Source organism: Falco rusticolus, chromosome 7 (genome assembly GCF_015220075.1).
Source record: "Falco rusticolus isolate bFalRus1 chromosome 7, bFalRus1.pri, whole genome shotgun sequence".
Taxonomy (NCBI): Eukaryota; Metazoa; Chordata; class Aves; order Falconiformes; family Falconidae; genus Falco; species Falco rusticolus.
The window spans coordinates 65,190,794-65,210,464 of record NC_051193.1 but is presented as its reverse complement, the minus strand read 5'-3'; the positions used below and the strand labels follow the sequence as shown (position 1 = coordinate 65,210,464).

Sequence of the window (19,671 nt, the reverse complement as noted above, 5' to 3'; positions counted from 1 at the left end):
GAGAGACTTAATAGGTTATTTTAGCATGAAAGGAAATTTCAGCAGAAATAAGTGTTTATGGAACTGCAAATCTTGAAAATGAAGGTTAAAGCTTTTTAAAACTTGACAAGAGAGAAAGCTAGTGTAGGGTGTTGTAGTTCAGAGGAGGAGGAGTGAAGGATGGTTGTAACCTGTTCAAGGCTTTGCACCTTAATGGCAAAAATATTAATTTGTTATCTAGAACCAGTCCCTTTGCCTTCGGGCTGGAGAAACAGTTCATCTGTGACTGTGATCCTGTAAGCACTTACAAAATCCTGCTAGCTGTGGTAAATAGTGTAGTTTGTTGGTGTTAGAGAATTGATACCAAAAATCTGAGGGAAATATAGCCAGGATATTTCTGAATAAAGTAGTCAAGTTGCTGAGGATATTTGCTATAGACCCATCTAGAGGAGGGTGGTGTTTTATAGGTATTTGGATATGTTGGAAGCCTTCTTTGTGGCTCAGCTGTACAGAGTAGGTTCCCCACGATGCATCTGGAATTCAAAGACATAAAGGTTTACAAAAAGCAATATAACAAAGGTTATATGAGCAGGTTTTGTTTCATGAAATATTCAAAAACTGATCATATAAATTCTTAGCGTGACTACAGCACACATGGCTAAAACGCAGCCTGTGGTGTCATGTAAGGCCATCCAAGGCCACGGTCATCTACAACACATACCCCAGGGAGTGCAAGCACTAAGTTACAGGGCAGGGTTTGATCAGCTCTGTGTGCTTTGACCTTAACTTATTTCTCATGTCTTAGAGCTAATCCTGTTTTTTAACTCTTTAATTTTATGCAAATTGAAAGCCAGCTGTAGCTATTGTGTTGCTTAGCAGTCACAGAGATTTTGTTTAGTTAAAATACAAGTGTCAAGACATCAGGAGTCAGTAGGAAAAGGGTTTTAAATTCTGCTGTCATCTTTTCTCTGTGGTTCAATTGTTTAGTTTTTAATTTGTTTGCTTTTTGCTGTAGCTTTTGTTTGTGCTTTGGGTAGATGTTTTCCACTATGGCCTTTCTGTTTTAGGAGGAGTGACTACTCTTCCCTCCCTATTCTCCCCCACATCCTTAGCTTTCTGAGAGAAGTAAGTTCGCATTTTATGGAGCAAAAGTCCTGTTTCTATTTTCAGATCTTCCATGTGTCAGACTTTCTCAGACTAGTATTTCGTCTTATACCTGGTGTCTGTTCCCTTCCTTAAAGGGGAACATGTAGGGCTGCCCAGGCCTAAGTGTTGAGCCTTTCTGAAGCCTGTATCAAGACTTCACAAGTCTGTATCTGAAGGCAGTATCCTTGCATCATTCTAGAATTAATGAAAAACTTGTCTTTCTATTCCTCATGGGCTCCTGAGAAGATGGAATGTAACTTTGCAGGGTAACCAATTTGCTGTTTATTTTTCTTATCACAGATGCCCGTTCATGTAGCCATCGTTTATTTAGTGACCTCCTTTATCCATCCTGCAGGCCATTTTCTGCTTCCTGGTGGTTCTGGCTGAGTCTGACTGGCGTGAACCTTGCTGGGGCAATGGGCGTAAAGTTTGTTGGCCTTTTTGTAGTCCTCTTGGTTGGCCTGAACACAATCTATGACCTATGGGACTTGCTGGGGAACCTCAGCCTGTCACTGGTGAGTGTCAAAACCTTTACTTTACGTTAAGGGTTTCTTTGTTTTGTTGGCTTTGTAATTATCCTAGTCTTTGACAACCGCGTAACTAGCCAAACAGTGATACTCTGCCTGCAGCCAACAGGGACATCTGAGGTGGATGGTGGTAATTAAAACTGAAGTTTATAGTGGAAAAACTATTGCCATACATTCGAAAAAAACCCAAACACACACATGTTAGTGGGATATAATGTCATAAGAGCACAGCAAAAAGGCTGTTGCTTGTTCTTGAGAGAAACTATTACTTTTCCAGTTGGATGAATTTTAGTTCAATCTAGGCTAAAAATGCTTATTGGGAATGGCTGTATGTTCATCATCAGGATCAACAGCAAGATGTTGTCCAGCACTGTTAGATGACACTCAGAGGAGTGTGTGCTGCCTGGCAGCCATGCCTGTGTCTTGCAGCACCTAGTTTGCATAAGCAGCGCAAGCTCAGGCTGCTTCATGAGAGTAAGAGGGCACAGGCCACATAGCAGTAGTATGCTATAGTCCATCATGAGCCAGTCCTGAGGGTGAAGGCAGCTATAGCCTGCTTGATTTCACACACATTTTAGTTCTTAGAAGACTTGCTAGCGTACATTTTATATTTGGGGACTGTGAAATCTGCTATTTGGAGAAATACTTTGTTGTACCATTTGCTGTCTTGCAATCAGCAGGAAAACAGATTCTTCAAGCACGTGTTTTAAAATGTGTTCAGTTCTCCTCTTGTTTCAGCTTCTTCTGAGGCTTGAAAACTCTCATTTCTTTCACGTACTGTTTTTTTTGTCCTGTTTGTGTCATAAACAGTGGGGATTTGGGGGGACTTCTTCTATTCCTGCAGTGATTTGTTTTCTCTGATAAATGTGAATCGATATGGGCTGCAAAGGTGCAATGTTCCAGCTCCAGAGAAGCAGTTCTTGAGCAAAGTCAGTTAATTGCATTTGAAATGGAACAAATCCATCATGTCTAAGCTTTCTGCCAGCAGACGACTGCACAGTGATTTCATTTGAGCTGCTGGCAGCAAAGGCAACAAGCCCCTGAGTTTTAGAATATGTAAAGAAATTTACTCCAGAAGGTAGATGCTTTCTGAATAACTATTTGGCAACCTTGGTCCTTGAGGAGAGAAATAAAAAAAAAAAAAAAAAGTGAGGATTAAACCCCTGAAAGCCCGAATAACTTATCTCTGCATTTGTTAGGAAACTACTCATGATTATTTACATGCAATGTTTGGGGGACTAATTTGATTCCTATAATTCTCAGCTTATCTTGGTCTGCTGTTCTGGTTTGCTCAATGCTGTCCTTTATGTGCATTTTCTTTTTTGAATTTGCATTGAGGTCTGTAGTTAAAGAAAACCTTTTCACAAAGATTGAAGCATGGCGTGGTCATTTTGAGCAGGGAACTTGAGGTTAATTTGTGTGCCTCTCCACTGCATAAATTTGGTTATGTACCATCAATCAGCATTTTTCCAAGTGCCCGGTGGTTATTAAGTGTTCTGTTGAAGTACTTGAGCTGAGTAACTGTTTCCTTTGTTGACTTCAGTAAGTTCTTAGTTTTGTAATGTGTTCCACTCTTTTTCCATTACTTTGGAAATCTTTGGATCTGGTATTAAAGGAGGAAGAATGATTAGCTTAATCATTTTGTGATAGGTACCATGTAAAAATAATATGGAGGATAGCAAGTACATCTGCCTTCATCCACTCTGAAGTTAGATGCGGACATTTAGCAGTTTTTGCTATGTTTTCTTTGCCCACAGCTATTTATTACCCATGCTGTATTTTACATTATTTACTGTACTACTAGCAGTGTCAGTTGGATGTGAATATGTGATTGATTCTTGGGCATTTGTGTACAAAGCCCCTTTCCAAGTGGCTTAAATAAAAGGCAGCTGAAACACTCACAGGTTTTGTTGCTGACTTCTCTGTAACTTCTGGCTGAGCAGCCACAGAAGTTGCAGTGTGAGAACATCCTTGCTAAGTGAGCTGGCTTCTGTGAAGGAAGCATACCTGGTCCCCAAGAAGTCGTGGTTGCATTCACATTTGCATTGGGAGACTTGTTGGCAGAACAAATTTCTGTTTTCCCTTATGCTTAGCTTTGACATGTAATGTTCTGGAAGCCATGTCCTTGCTGTGATTTTTTTTTTTTTTGTATCAAAATCTGTACCACTCGGGTAAACAAGTTAAGGTCCTTGTTTTCAAAGTATTGTCAGTGGGAGCTGCCTCGCCACCTTTGCCAAAGTTAGGGATGCTCGGTGCTTTGGAAGGTCAAACTCTCCTATTACCTGTTATTGTCTTCCTCCCAAGACTCTGACATTTCAGGGTATCACAGCTCCAGCTTTTGGAGGTGCACAGCAAGGTCTGCCTAAGCTTTTACCTCTCTTTAGGCCTTTTTAAGATAATTCTGCAGCCTGCTGAGCTTGCTTGCACGGCAAGCTCCAACTATAGGACTGCTGCTCAAAATCCTGTGAAGTAAGGAGCAGAGTTGTTCCCGCAGCTGCACTGTTTGATCCAGGTTGTGTTTGTTACAGGTCATGTTTGGGAAGCATTTACTGGCTCGTGTACTCTGCCTCATCCTGCTCCCGCTTGCCCTCTACACGGCTATGTTTGCTGTTCATTTTACAGTATTAAATAAAAGGTATTTCACAATGTTTTCTCCAGAAGAAGAATCACTTGTCTTTGCTTTGAATTAAAAGCTATTGATTATGGATTTCTCCATTTTCAGTGTCAGAAGCACAGCCACAAGCTGTGTCTTTGTTTAATTCCCTTCCCAGACTCCTGCATTATTCTTACAGAAAGGCTCTGGCCAAACTGGCAATGAAACTGAATTTGAACTTGAGATTTTATGAAATGCCAAGCAAGTATCCCAACCAAACTCTGTCTTGTTTTTTCCTCCTCTCTGCCTGGACCTTGAAAGTGTCTCAACTCCATTCTTTTTAGTTTTGAAATTTGGAAAAAAAAAAAAGTAATTGCTTTGGCTGTGACTAAAAAAGTAAGTCTGAGTGTACCCAAAGGGAGGACTCTTCTCTGAATGCCTTCATCCAAGGAGTGCTTTTTACGCGGAAGGAACACAACAGCTAGTAAAATGGCCAAGTAATGTTCGTCCAAGTAATATGGCAGCATTAAGAGATGAGGTGAATAAGCATTTCACCATAAAAAAGGAATATAAAATTAAATCTGTTATTTTTCAGTTTGTCAGCTGGTCTTACCACTAATCTCTGAGCAGAAATGAGGCTTAAGAAGCCACAGAGAGAGTCTTTCTTAGATCTAACCTGACAGTGGGTCAGTTTGTCGTAAGAACACCTCCAAAGATGGTCGATGGTGCTTTGTCCAGTGCCAGTGTGACCTCAAGGCCTTGCAGGTCTGGACAATTTTCTGCAAGACTCTTTCTGTCTGCTATGATTCACAACTTAGAGTTGTGTGCACCTAAGGGAAAGTCATTTTTCTCCTGATGCCATGTCTGGTTTTATCGTTTTCCTTCTGTAAACACAATTTGGTAATGCGTGACAGGGCTTTGTATGCCTGTTTTGCCAGACCTTGAATTGTCACGTTCTTTGCTCTCTTTTTATAGTGGTCCTGGGGATGGTTTCTTCAGCTCAGCATTTCAGTCCCAGCTGATTGGGAACAATCTTCATAATGTCTCTGTTCCAGAGCGTAAGTATCCAAAGGAATAAACCACTCTGAGTGTTGTCAGTGTGCATAAGGGTTTAAATAAAAATAGCATCTCTTATGATTCAGTGCAGGACAGCACAGGTTATACTGTCATGGTCAGATCCATGTTGTTCCTCTCTGCAGTTTTATGTTATCAACAGAAAAGAAAAAGGATGAAAATAACACTGTTTAGTGTGCCATCACTAGCTGTTTCATTGTATTCCTTCTAGAGGGAAGTGTGCCATTTTGAGGAATTTGACAGTTTTGTGTGCATGCATCTTCTTATTTTTTGGCTTTTATGTTGCCTGAGACAAATTTGTCCTGTTCACCTTAGGTGTTCAGATGTGGGGTTTATTTCCAAAATATGTGTAAATGAAAACTATCAACTCCTTTGTGACACAGCATACCCCTGGTTCAGCTATGTTGTATTCAGCATGCATGTGAATTTAGGGGGAAGATGGCTCTATGGCTGTTCCCTAATCCTCAGCTGGCTAGGGACTGTTGAGCCTTTAATATGATACAGCTTTCTGATTAGTTCAGCTTTTCTTTGGCTGTGCCCTGCTCCAGAGCTCTGCTGCTGGAAGAGCATCAGGTCCAGTCTCCAAGACTTGTATTGGGAGGCTGTGAAGGACAGTGTCTTCAGCCAGGGAGAGGATCAGCTCCGCTGACAGTGGAGCTTGCCTCCCTTCCCTCTTGTATTGCTGTAGGGGATGGGGGTGATGGGGTGCTTCCAAGTAGTCACATGCTTTTCAAACTTGACAGTGCTTTAATTTGACTGTATATTCTTATGGAAAGCAATCCCAAAACCTCTCGTTATTGAGATTACAGAAGAACTAGCACTTTCATTTGTGTTAAAACTAGATGGGAGAATTTGAAGTGTGTCAGCTAAATGTTATGTAGCAGTTTTACTGAATTGTGGTTGGGGCTGGAAGGTAAGCTTGCAATGAGCTGCTTGGAGTAATGTGTCAAACAGGAAATGAACTTTCATTAAAACAAAGCAGAATGCATGCCTAATCAGAGCACTGCAGACCAGCTGGGGAGGGGGGAATATTTATAGGAGAGCTGCCTTTTGTCTTTTTTCCTCCTTCCTTCCCATGTAGACTTGGCGTATGGGTCTGTTGTCACAATGAAGAACCTTCGGATGGCAGGAGGATACCTTCACTCCCACTGGCACCTCTACCCGGAGGGCATTGGGGCTCGCCAGCAGCAGGTTGGTGTGCTGTGGTACTGCTGCCTCTGACTACAACCATTGACTTGCTCCCATTGCACTTAGCATTAGAGGCTGTTGTGACAGGAGCTGTGTATTTACTTATCATCTGTTGCCCTCTTGGTGCCACAGCTGTGCACTTGGCTTGGAAATTGTGAGTAAAAAGGGTTCTGGAAGAAAGCCTACCATTTTGCACCAGAGAGGTGACTTAGAGTAACAAGGCTTCATTGTAGTACCAAGACCACCCTCCACAGATGGAGGCCAAGAGGACTTAAAAATAATCTTCCATAATGAGAGGAAGGCTGTAAAACTTACGTTTAATACAAATAAATTATCTTACAGGTTTCTTTGCTATCTTTTAAAAGCAACAGGACTGTGTGGTGTTTTTACTCCTGCCACTGGCCTCTGTCACTTTACATGGATTATTCTCCTTTTAGGTCTTACTTTCCTCATCTGTCACCAAAGAGTGTGTAAGGCTTTGCTCATTAAATTAGATATCTGTACATCAGTAAGCTAGCCATAATGAAACTATCTGAACTCTCTAAGGGCTTCTGAACAAATGATTAAGCAAAGTAAAAACCAGAAATCATGTAAGTATTGCTAATTAAGTAATACAGATATTGATTTCTTATTTTTGTCCATCATCAAGCTTCACAAATCTTTGCAGCTTCTGCAGCTTTCCCAAGATGTGTTTTGTGTTTTGCATGGTAGTGTCTAAAAATTGCTCTGAGCTCCTTGAAAGGAAGTTGCCAGAGAAGAACAAGTGTTTTTTAACTCCCTTCAGTCTGTGTGGTGAGGAAGAAGTTTTCAGAAATGACAGCTTTGTCTCAATCTTTTCGTGCTGTTCTTCCCAACCAAAAATTGACATTGATGTTTATTATCATAGATGGAGATGTCATACCAAAACTAGCTCAAGGATATGCAAAATTTGAGTGCAGAGCGTTCTTTATGACGCTAAAAGCAGGGAGGGGGGATTTAGAGAGGACACTGATGGGAGTTTCTGTGAGGGTAAGTGGGAAAAGGTGGAGATTCTCCCGAACTGTGCTCCCTGCACTGGAGGTCAAGCAAGGGTAGGGGCCTATGGAGAGAAGGGAATTTACACCTCAGACACTCCTGTATGTTCTGCCTCTCACCTGCCCGCTGGGCCATCCCACCTGAGTGGCAGGCACAGGTCTGGTACTGCTGGGCTAGGGTCCCACAGGGCAGGGCTTGCTGCTGCTGCTGGAAGAGGAGGGCGAGCAAAGTGGGCACGGTTCCTCATGCTGCTTGGGAAGGTTGCTCTCTGGGGCAGCACCCTGGGGCCAGGTGGGCTCTCCTGGCCATGGTAGCAGTAGGAGCAGTTACTCTGTGAGGCTGAGCAAGCCAGTAAGGGTTAGCTAGGTAACGTGTGTGGCTTTAACATTTGATCCCTGAATCCTTACCTTGCCTGCATCTTTTGGCAGAAGTATTATGGTTGTCACAGGCAGCCTGTTGTCTACTAGTGATGTCTGTCTGTAAAGCCAGTGCTGTTTCTATCTCCTGACTGGTCAGTGATTATTCAAAAAGGTCAGGTTTGGATATCCTGTTGTTGTAGGAGGAGCGTCTGAAGTAGGGTGAGAGGAGGTCAAGCTGTTTGGTCAGAGGCTGTTTGTTACTCATGATGTGTGTGAACTGCCATTACGTGTAATGCTCCTGAGTGTACGGGCTATACGCTGAACAAAAGGTGCGATCTGGGTTAAGGAGTGGCCAGTGCCTGACTTTCTATGGGCACTATCATAAAAGTCATCCCAGGGTTTCCATGGGACTGGTGCATTCGTTTGGGACTTTGGTATGCTGGCAAATGTGTGTCTGCTATCACAGCTTTTTTCTTGTTTGGTAAAATAATTTATCCTGTGCTTTCAGGTCACTGCCTACTTGCATAAAGATTTGAATAACCTGTGGATTATAAAGAAACCTGATTTGGATACAGGTAACAAATACCAGTAAAATGTCTTTTATAATTGCTACTTCTGTTTTTCACTTAAATACTCTGAGTTCCCTCTAGGGCACAGTATCATTTGTGGATATGAGGGGGGAGAGAAGGAAGAACAAGGGGAATCTGGCTTCATCTCAGTTAACAGTTTGTGTCTACCGTGAGTTGGGTTTTTTTTTTCCAGATCGTACAGCTAAAAGTAAAGAAGCTTTTCTCAGCTGAAGGTTGCATTGACAACTTTTCAGCTAGGTAGGGCTGCAAATAAGAGGAAATTAATCTGAATTTAGTTAATATTTTGTGGAATCTGTTATTGTGGCTGTGGGTCCTGGAGAAGATGGGTTCTGGTACTTTCTGATATCTTGTGGTCGACTGATTTGCATGGGTGCTTGCTTGAGACAAGATGAGAATACTGAACGTGAGGATCTATGGTTTGTACATACATCTGTTCTTTTAGAGTATCCTCTAGTGTAGCTGAGGAGTGTTTGGTCTGGCAGAGTTTCCTTTCTTCACCTGCAACATGTGTATATAAAAATTAACAAGAGCTGTCTAAAACAACAAAAAATGCGAATAAGTTAGATATAACAAAATTATAATCAGTGTTGCAAGAATCATTTTTAGTTAATAAAATAAATAAATAAATATAGTTTTGGTGTTCAGTTAGCCTGACCAGGCATCCTCTTTATTTAAGGGCAGTATGTGCTGCTTGGGGTCATGTTCTTTGGAGTAGCCCTCAGGGCTGGTCTTCAAACTGTAAACTGGTTTACACCAAGCTTAGAGTCGACAAATCAGTTTACCTTGTGTTGTCAGCTTGAGGCACGAGCATTCCCAAGAAATGTTCTAAGACCCCGATAGGTTTGTCAGTGCATTGATATGATTAGTTTGCCTTCTTTCTGCAGATCTGTCAGACCCCTCGAGCCCTGTGGAATTTGTGAGGCACGGAGATATTATTCGTCTGGAACATAAAGAGTAAGGACATTTTCTGGGATTCAAAGAGATTCTGTGATTGTGTAGAATTAGTGGGAGATTTGTCCTGCTGGAGGGCTATGTGGTTAGGCCAGCACAAGCAGGCTGTGTGACAGGTGTCTGTATATCTGCATTTTGAGTGTGGGGTATATGGAGTTCTTCTCCTACGGTTTGTTTTGAAGGGTGTCTGTTAAATGGGAAACTTAACAGAACCGCGCAACTTGATTAGAAATACCTACCTAAGAAGCAGAGGGACTTGAGCTGTGCAATATTAAGGGTAGCTCTTCTGCAAAGAAGCAATTTCAAAACCCTCGTTCTGTTGTCTATCCCCACTCGTGAGTTTTCTAGGCAAATAGGATGTGGGTTTTTTTGTCCGTGTAGCGCGAGTGTCCTGTTCCTGTGTGCATAGGCAGTATCCAGCTGAAGTTTTCAACAGCGCTGAGCTCACCGCAGTGAAACACTTGGAATTGAAATGTCAGCTGGAGCCGTCCCTCTCCGCAGGGAGCACGCAGGCGGAAGCAAGGAAGCCCTGGTGGCTTGATATTTAATCTTCACCTAGTCTAATGTCACTGTGCCACAATGCTGCAGCTTTGATTTCTTAACAGAAGCTCTAAGCTCATGAGCCTGGAAAAATCACATGTATATTCAGTATTGCATGGTCACAGACCAGGGCTTAGGTTTCCAAAACGATTTTAAGATTTATATAAAATACAAAATACAAAAAACCCTCCAAAAAAACCCACCTTGAAATTTTGGGTTATACAATGGAATGTATGATAACGAAGGTGGTGACACGGTGATGAGGCAGCACTGGTTCGGTTTCGGTCGCGGGAGGTGACAGTGCGGCGCTGCGGGGAGGAGCCGGCAGGTGGCGCTGGTGCGCCGCGCGCGCCGCAGCCGCGGGGGGGGGCCCTGCGCTGAGGAGGGGCCGGCCGGGACCTGGCCCCGTTGTTCTGCCGGCCTCGGTTAGCGGGCCCTGCCGGGGCGGGGGGCTGCTAATGGGGGCCACTTACCCCCCCCGAGTAATAAATAGTACGGTCTTCCCCCTCAGAGCCCAAACCGATCATCGGGGGAGGTCAGGATCCTGCTCCGCTTCTCCTGAGCGCAGGCTGGTTACCCCCACCTTTACTCTTCATTTTAAAAAACACCCAACCGAACAAAACCGGCCATGTTTTTTCTACTTGGAGGTGGTAGGTTGGATTTATTCGTGCCCTCCTCCTCCTCTGGCCCTGCCTGGTGTGGCATAACCTCAGAGCAACGTGGGGGGAGGCCCGTGGCTGTGAAGGCGCGGCCTGCCCGGCCCTGGCTGGAATTCAGTGGGCAAAACGCTGGCAGCTCCTGCATGGCTCCAACAGAAGTTCTTATCACAAACTGACTGAGACATAAAAACAAAATGAGGTTTGACTTTTACTTTCATTGCAGAACTTCTAGAAATCTTCACAGTCACCAGCATGAGGCTCCCCTGACGAGGAAGCATTTCCAGGTCACTGGCTATGGAATAGTAAGTAAATGGCAAGATAAAACAAAAGCTTCTTTTGGGGAGAGTTCATACCGTGCCATCGGGATTTATTCTTGCTTGTTTAGTTTGTTAGCCAAGGTGGTAGATGTATATCTACCATACTGGAGGAGAAGATGATTCGGTATGAAGTATCTTATCTCATGTTTAAGGTCTGTTTAATGTGAACGCAGATAAGAAAAAAATTTAAGCTTTTACTGCCAGTCTGGCTTTGGCAGCGTTCAACTCCAGAAATGCCAAAATGAACAACCTTGAAGTTGCTCTGACAAGAATTATTTTATGTATTTGGCCTCGTCACATAGACAAGTCGCTTTTTTGACAGAATGATGACAGAATTTTGAATCACGAAAATGAAATCTGCTTTGAAGGCTGAATTTCCAAACGCAAGGGGCTGTTGCCTAAACCCCTTCTGTGAAGCAGCCAAGTTACCCCTATTTAAAATGTAACTGAGCCACAGTGAAGTTTGAATTGGAAGCAAAAAACTTTAAGGTTGACAAGACACAAATGTATTTGTGAGTGGTTGCTCATGTCTAGAATCATCTCTTCCTGATGGGGAATCTCTCTTGTGAAGTCTGAGCACGGGTAGCCTGGGCTCCTTTGTTTAGCTTTGCTACCATTAAGAGTTTCAGAAGTTCCTATTTGCAGTGCTTTGATTCTGTATGTCTTCTAGTTGTTTGGGTTTTTCCCTTTTTTATGGTTTTTTTTGTGGGTTTTTTTTTCCTCCTGTGGTATGTTTGCATGATAGAATGGAACAGGAGACTCCAATGACTTCTGGCGGATCGAAGTGGTAGGCAGAAAGGCTGGGAAGCTCATCAAAGTCCTACGGAGTCAGGTCCGGCTAATCCATGTGGCCACAGGGTGTATACTGGGCTCTTCTGGAAAGACTCTGCCAAAATGGTAAATAGCATGTAAATCCCCTCCACCCCTGCAAGGTCTTGAGCTGGCATGTTCCTTTGCTCAGTGGTACTTTTAAACTAAACGATAACCACATTTCCTCCGTTTCTTTATCCTTAAAATTATAAAAAAAGTAACTCACAGGTACCAAAAACATAACCAGAGGGGAAGGTCTGTGTTAGGGTTATGCAGTCTGTTACAGTGAAGGTATACAGCTCTGAAAAATAATATCCCTTACTAAGACATGAGCCTTGTCATCTGGTAAGTCCAGGAGGGGATGGCAGATGTATTCTTCAAGGCCTGTTTTATCTTTGGGGTTCAGAAAAATTGCTAGAAACTGGGGCAGTTCATACTGTTCCATACCATAATCCTCAAAATTTCTTTTTTTTGGTATTAATTTGTGGTTGGAAGACCTGCCATTTTTGCATGCAGCACCTGAAGCAAGGGCAATGGTAACAAGCTGCTGTTAGCAGTGGTAGGGATTTAGTATGTCCTTGAATTATATATTTTCATCATTAAAATGAGGTGTATACAGAGACATCTAGATTAATGCCAAGCAAGCTGCTGTATCTGCAGAGCTGTACTGTGTAGGGTGCTAACATGGATCCTGAAGTAGCAGGCTGTGCAGTCATGTTGCTTCTCTTTCCAGAGCAGCCTCCGTTACTGCTAGCTTATGTTTCCCTTCAATGTGTTATGGTAGAAAGGGCTTCTAAGGAATCCTGTGGGTGCTGAATCATAGTCAGTGCAGGCAGATACCTCTGGGGACTGCCTGCACAGGAATTGCAGCTGCCATTTAGACTGTACCAGTGAAACTGGGCATATGGGTAGATAATGTGATTGGTTTTGAAAAAAATAAATCACTGCCTCTGTCAACAGCATTCAGGAAAGGGGGTATTATTTTTTTTCCCCCTAACACAAATTGACCCTGTGAAGTTACCGCCACAAAATATTGATGACATTAAGAGCTGAGGGGAAAACATACTTGTTAATTGCAAATAAGAATGGTTAGAGTATATTGGATTTTTATTTTTTTTAGGAATTTAAAGGGTAGTAATCACTGTCCTTCAGAGAATTAAGTGGTGATTAATTAATGGAATTAATTAATTACTGGAGTTAAGTCTGCTAAGTGGTGATCAGTAGAAAATTCCTTATTAATCTGTCACATTACTGCAGGGTTTGATGCAGTGTCTCCCAAAGTGTTTGATGTGACCTGCTAGAAATAGGGTGACAGACTAAATGGATAGTTGGTGGGATCTTCTGAAGTCATTCTTTTGTGTCTGTAATACAGTTGCTGTAGGCACGGATTGACTCAAATTAATGATGGTGATTTTCTTCTGGATAGACTGTAAGGGTTGACTTGAAGTAGTTTCTAGTTGTCAGTGTGCATCATCTTCAAAAATCCCGCTGCTTATGTGTGGATCTAGGTTTTTGAGTTTAGATGCCCAAAGTTAGAAATGTAGTTCAAATTCAGTAGAATTTTGATGTTGGCTGCCTTGCAAATCTGTTTTGGTTTCTACATGGTTCTTAAAGCATGTACGAGTGTGTCAGAATGCAGCTGCTGTGGTTGAGTGGTATGGTAGGTGTTATGGAGAAGTTTAAAGCTAAATGGGGGAAAAAAACCAGAGAGGAACTGGAAATATTGAGTGATCTTTTGTGGGGTGGTGGCTAACTGTTCTGCTGTTCCTCAGGGGTTGGGAACAAGTGGAAGTCACCTGCACACCATACCTGAAGGAGACCCCCAATTCCCTCTGGAACTTTGAAGATCACATTAACCCTAAGTGTAAGTCATTTATTTAGTTTTTCTTTGAGAGTACATCTTGGCTTGCTGTTAAAGGAAGGGATGAGCTATCACATGGCAAGAAGTGGCATTCAGTGTTTGGAATTTGTTGTTCTTTCCCAGCTCAAGTGTGAACTTGCTGAATTTGGGCCAGTTGTTCAGAGATGCATAGCGTTTTTCTACTTCACTGTTTGTACCGTAAGCTGGTGATAATGCTTCAAGTGTAGAGGAAGTATAAAGAGTTTTAAGAATTTTGAGATATTCATGGGTAACAAAAGTGTGTTTTATGGATGCTGCAGTACATTGTTATTTTTAACATAATAGGTTTAATTAGGTATTATTGTCATAGATGGGAATATGTCATATATACTTCAATGATTTTTTTTTTTTGGGGTAAAGCTAGGATCCGTCATGTTCTGGTATATTTTATTCTCTTATGGGGCATGCTAAATAATGACTTTGCAGTACTGTCAAGAAATGAATAGAAATGTGACAGAGGACTAAGTTTGCCAATAACGACAGATGGGCCTTGCAGCCTCATCCAGGAGTTAGATATGTGTCACAGCCTCATTTGGCCTGAATTATTTGATATAATTTTCTTCCCATGAATTGCAGATGACTTGGGCTAAGATCGTAGTTATTAAAACATCTAGTGTTCGTCATCCTTCCAGAGTGACTGTATGCAAGCCAAAGGAGAGAGAGATCCTGGGCTGTTGACTTGGTAGAATTTCCTCTTCTGTTGTAATGTATTTTACATTCCCACACTTGTGGCTCATTTACAGATAAACAACAGCCTATGAACAATATGTCTCTAATTTCAGCTAGAAATTTGATGGACTTTTATCTGTTTCTCTTGCTCCTGGAAGTAAAGGAGGAAATGTAAGAGTAAATCAGTTGTGAAATTCATTCAGAGATACTTTTGACTGCAAGCCTCTGTGTTTAGAATAGGAATGAATTGTGTAGTGAATTAAAAGAGGTGTTGGAAGCAGATTTGTCACAGGAGGAGTTTAGTTTATCGTGAAAGAGGCAAATAAAATTAAAGCATACAGACTTCTAATCTATTTTTCTCTCTTTTTCTAAAGTGCCCAATATCAGCCTGGATGTTTTAAAACCCTCTTTTGCAGAAATTCTGCTAGAATCCCACATGGTTATGATTCGGGTAAGATATCGTTAATTCTAGGTTATCGTTTTCTTCCCCCTTTCTCTTGTGTCAAAAAAAAAATAGCATTTTCTGAAAGATCTGGATGATGGCTGCAAGCTAGGGCAGAATTTACATGCCCCAGCAACCTACTTGAATTTATACTTAGAAAAAGGGGTGGTCTTGCAGCTAAATCTCCTAAAAGTTTGGAAGCCTTGGGCTTGATGCCTGGCTCTGCTGTTGGTGTGATCTAGCTACAGCCCAGTTATGTAATCCCTCCACTGCTGAAATCTGGTTCTGTAAAGGCGAGATGGAAATTTTTCCTACCCTACTGGAAGGTTTTAAAGTTAAGTTAGTATTTGTGAGGCAGGAGGATATTGCTGTGGTCAAAGTCAGGAAAATTAGCTGAACAGCCACTTAGGAGAACAATAAATGTTTGGATTGAAAATGGAAAACTTCTAATTTGTTTTAAAGTTGATCAAGTTGATGTGTTTTCTGCTTTTGTCTTCCCTGTTTATCCCTGAATAAAAATAAAAATAAAAAGAGAAGCTGGATTTAATATTTTCAAGGTGGACTGCTCTTGCAGTCTTTTCCTGTTATTGTTCTTTGTGCTCTTGGCCACAGTCCTTTTGCTTCCAGCCCTTCAATCCTTTGTCTGAAGAATGAGAAGTTACTGTTTTGAGAAAGGAGTCTAAGGTTTTATTTGCTAGTGTTTGTAAAGCTCTTCTCAGATTCTTAAGAGAAAGAAGGTAGTCAGGCAAGTTATTATTAATGCTGAGCATTTCCATGGCAACCAGCGGTAACACTGTCTCAGGTAAAGAAGCACCTGCATGAGTTTCCATGGAAATAATCTTCCTGGGGCTTTTATTTTCAGAGTGGAGGGAAACCTGTCAAAGTAGTCTCTTAATTAACAAAGGTCTTGCTTATGCAATATGTGTCCTCAAGTGACAGAAAAGCAGGAGGAGAGAAATGAGAGAATACTGCCTGTAATGGTACCCAAAGAACATTTTCACTTGCAAACTAATAATAAAAACTTTCATTGTCCTTATTGTGGCCATCTCCAGATGATGATGTGTTTATGTAGACAGAAAACAGTCTTTACTCAGGAAGAGTATTCATGTGTGTTTGTGTACCCAGACATTGCTGGGCAGGCTTTGCAGCATAACTGCCTGCTCATTTAAATTTTATTTTGACTTGTCTGTAGGGAAACAGCGGCCTCAAACCAAAGGACAATGAAGTTACATCCAAACCTTGGCACTGGCCCATCAACTACCAGGTATATTGATCAATCCACCTTCCTTTCTGTTTTCAAGTGGTTCTGCTGTGCTTCTTGAAGCATGGCACCTCTTAATTGCATTGAACGTGTTGTCAAGTTTATTTTGTAACACCTGAGCTACATGAATGGGAGTTTGTCTCACCCTTGACACTGCAAAATACAAACTGGACTGATGGAAACCCATTTTACTCCCTTCTTATCTGTTTCCTCAGGGCCTGCGTTTTTCTGGTGTCAATGAGACTGATTATCGGGTTTATTTGCTGGGGAACCCGGTAAGTTGGAATGGGAGGTTCTAAGCCAATGCCTTTAGCAAATTTTAGCTTAGTCTTGCTTCTGCCAGTGGCAATGATTCTCTTCCTTGCCCTCCTCCTTTTGGACTGTCTCTCTCATTGTACTCTTATGCTTGAATGTCATTTCCTCTCTTGTGCACATGTCCAGCCTAAAGTCCAAAATCTTTTTTTCCTATGTAGGTGATTTGGTGGCTAAATCTGGTCACTATTGGGTTATATCTTCTGATAACAGTTTCCACTGCAGTGGCCCTGAAGAGAGGTGTCCAACTGACATCTGAACTCAAAGGTGAGGTCAGTCTTCCTATCCTCCCTGCATTATAGAATCCCTATTATAACATCTTGGTTTCCTGATACAGAAAAGCTCAACCTGGAACTCCTGTATTTAAATTTATTTTTTTTTAATATTGTATTAAAACGCTCTGAGTTGAATAGAATATACTCAAGGTAGCTGTACATACAAAGCACTAAGTTATATAGTGCTTTGAAAGTGTAGCACTGAACAACGCAACTGTTAACAAAGGGTTCCATCCTAGAAATAATCACTCTGATGAACAAATCTCACTTTTTGCTTGGCAGACTATTCCTGATTAGTTGCCAAACTTCCTAAGCCTGTAAGACTTGATCAGAAATCCTCAAGTCAACAAGGGCCCTGAGACACCCAGTTAGCCAAAGAGAAGAGCTCTGGAAGTGACTCCCAGGCAGGAGGTGTGATCAGTGGCTCCTCAAAAGTCTTATCACTCCTTTGCTGGAGATTTTGGAGCTGGTCTGGGTATAAGTTGGCATCTTAAGGTGATCCTAAGATATGAGTCTCAGTAGGCTTTTGCTACCTTGTTTTCTAGCAGGAGACTAGGGCTTGGATTAGTCAGCGGCTCACATGGCAGCTCTGCTTTGGAGGTGATCACCCAGCCTAGCATGGGAGTTGCATATGAGCTGCTCAAGAGACAAGATGCTGGCCACAGTTGGTCTCACTTACATAGATTACTGCAGCTCAGAAATGACCAGATGTATATATGTTGGAAAGACTATATTTGATCTGGACATACCAGTAGGAGGAGGTGATAAAATGTATGTCAGGGAACCTTCCCTGATTCAGAGATCTACTCGTCCCATAGTTTTTAGCTTGTTCTGCTTTGCAGGCTTCCAAGGTGTTCTTCCTAGTAGAGATACTTATTATACATGTGTTACTGATAATAGGCTTCCTTTTCATAAATGCCTTCTGCCGGCACCTTAAAACTGTGTGGATGGCAGGACTTTGTATACCAAGGGTGGGAAAGCACTGAACTTGGGTTATCAAGCAGTGTCCACAAGGAAAAGAGTGGGAGCTTCATATCTCTAACAGGTCAATAGTGAACAGGACAGGTCTTCAACAAAAGTACTGCAAGGAGCTACCTGCTTTGGGTGTAAGGGAGACAGACCAATCGGATCAATGCCCGGCTCTCAGGTTCTGCCTGTGCTCTGTACTACTGTAGTATGCATGGTGTTTTCAAATGAGAAGTGTTTCCTGATATTTATGCAAAGCAAATGACAAATGCAAGAGATGCAATGATCCTTTCTTATGTCAGGTGCCAAGGTTATGGAGCTTTTAACAAATTCTAAAAAGTCATACTTTGACCGTTCCAGTTTACATCAGTGGTTGCTTTGTTTTGTAGATCTCCCTGTGGGAAGTGAATTCTTAATTGTGATGTGAAACTATTAAATTACACGATAAGTTACTGGCTAAGCTGCATGCAGACGTCAGAGCTCTCACTCCCTTCCCCAGGCTCTGAGAGCTAGGCAACATTTCTTTCCAGGAAAGGCTGGCAAAGCGATCATTTGGATGTCTTGTAGTTTTATTGCAGAGAGAATAAAAACCATCAGAAACTGCAATGACCTAATTAGTCTGATATACATGCTGAGAAACTGCAAATCCAATCTTACCATAGAGCATGGTCAGCCTCCTGCCAGTCCCTTTGTATATCTTTTCTAGTAACTGTTCTCCTGAAAAGTGTTTGTATGCTTATAAAGAATGCAGCTAGGATGTTGCAGGGCCTTGAAGCAATTTCAGACCAGTGCATGGCTTCCTGCAAAGATCATTCCTATTGAGTTTACTTAATGTGGTAAGGTTTGCAAGTAGGAGCTGTAGCTGAGTTTTGCCTCTGCTGTTTATTTGTGTTCCAGAACTGTCCAGAGTCATGCTACATGGTGGAGGGCAGATCGCGCTGGGCTGGCTCCTTCATTACCTCCCTTTTTTTATGATGGGACGAGTTCTCTACTTTCACCACTACTTTCCTGCCATGCTTTTTTCCAGCATGTTGACAGGTAAATACTAGAGTCTGGGAGAAGACAAGGCAACGAAACAGGTGAAATTCTGTTAAATAGAATGTTTTCAGGCTGAACAGTTTGGGGGGGTTTAATAGGTTTTCTGCTTGCTTGTGCAAAGTGCTTGAAAACATTGACTAATTCAAAATGTTTTCCACAAAGCAGCACAGTGCCAAATTGTCCTTTTTTTGTTACAACTCTGAAGAGGCAGTCATGGCCAGTGCTTAGGGCATTTGAATTTCAAGATGTGATTCCTATTCTTTGCTGTTTCACTGTTCTAATACATGTTTTTATACAAGTTACTTCCCTTTGTTTGCTGCCCCCACTTTTCTGTCATGTCTGTTTATAATTCAGTCTTGGTAGTTTTTCGTGTGATTTTGTACCAACTAACTTAGCATCTGGGACCCAGATCTTTTTTGCATTTATTCAAAAGGTAGGAAAAAAGAGCCTTCTGCTGATGCAGAACAATCCCTATAGTTCTGAAGGTTATTAGGGTAAATGAACATTGACAAAGTCTTCTGCTGTTAACAGAGCTTTGGCAGCCCAGTCTATGACTGAACCTAACAATTCTGTTCTTTGGCCTCTGCACTGCTCCCAACTTCTACCTCTTCCTTCTTCTAGGAATCACCTGGGACGCTCTACTGAAGTTCTGTGCTGGATTCCTGTTACCTAGCACTACAGCTAGAAAAGTGTATGGAGGGGGGTTCCTGGCACTGGTTCTGCTCATCATGTACAGGTGAGTGCTGAAAACTGAACTTTCCCTGAATGTGTGACAGTCACTGTCTCAATGGATACCTTACTGCCTGTTAATTATCCTTAGCCTTTTTCTCTGCCTCTCTTCCCTGCTGAACTTGTCAGACATCGTGAAACCCAGTCCTAAACCCTTTATTATAAATATATTTATTTATAAAATTTATTAGATTCTGCATCTGTGTCCCATTAATGCATTATAAAACATCTTTCCATTGCAGGGAGTCTTCCTTTTATCACAGCACTCAGTGTGAACACCATTCTCCTCTGAACCCACAGTGCAGTGGTTTCTGATTGTAGTCCCAATGCTA

General features: G+C 42.0%; 1 protein-coding gene across 9 annotated transcripts in view; it reads left to right on the top strand.

The window, feature by feature from the left end:
- POMT2 (protein O-mannosyltransferase 2) overlaps positions 1 to 19,671 on the top strand; it is a 38,876-nt gene that overhangs the window by 4,147 nt on the left and 15,058 nt on the right. For 8 of the 9 annotated variants that reach the window (XR_005105245.1, XR_005105244.1, XR_005105243.1 and 5 more), the window contains exons 6-20: positions 1,481 to 1,640; positions 4,181 to 4,287; positions 5,221 to 5,303; positions 6,401 to 6,510; positions 8,389 to 8,455; positions 9,355 to 9,424; positions 10,844 to 10,922; positions 11,683 to 11,834; positions 13,520 to 13,611; positions 14,691 to 14,767; positions 15,951 to 16,022; positions 16,235 to 16,294; positions 16,493 to 16,598; positions 18,470 to 18,610; positions 19,232 to 19,346. Coding sequence is in view for 1 of the 9 variants with exons in the window: in XM_037394193.1 (XP_037250090.1) it covers positions 1,481 to 1,640; positions 4,181 to 4,287; positions 5,221 to 5,303; positions 6,401 to 6,510; positions 8,389 to 8,455; positions 9,355 to 9,424; positions 10,844 to 10,922; positions 11,683 to 11,834; positions 13,520 to 13,611; positions 14,691 to 14,767; positions 15,951 to 16,022; positions 16,235 to 16,294; positions 16,493 to 16,598; positions 18,470 to 18,610; positions 19,232 to 19,346 (1,491 nt within the window). In the remaining 8 variants the exon portion in view is untranslated. Of the gene's footprint in view, positions 1 to 1,480; positions 1,641 to 4,180; positions 4,288 to 5,220; positions 5,304 to 6,400; positions 6,511 to 8,388; positions 8,456 to 9,354; positions 9,425 to 10,843; positions 10,923 to 11,682; positions 11,835 to 13,519; positions 13,612 to 14,690; positions 14,768 to 15,950; positions 16,023 to 16,234; positions 16,295 to 16,492; positions 16,604 to 18,469; positions 18,611 to 19,231; positions 19,347 to 19,671 lie in introns of those variants that run through there. The other variant, XR_005105248.1, reaches the window with a different exon arrangement.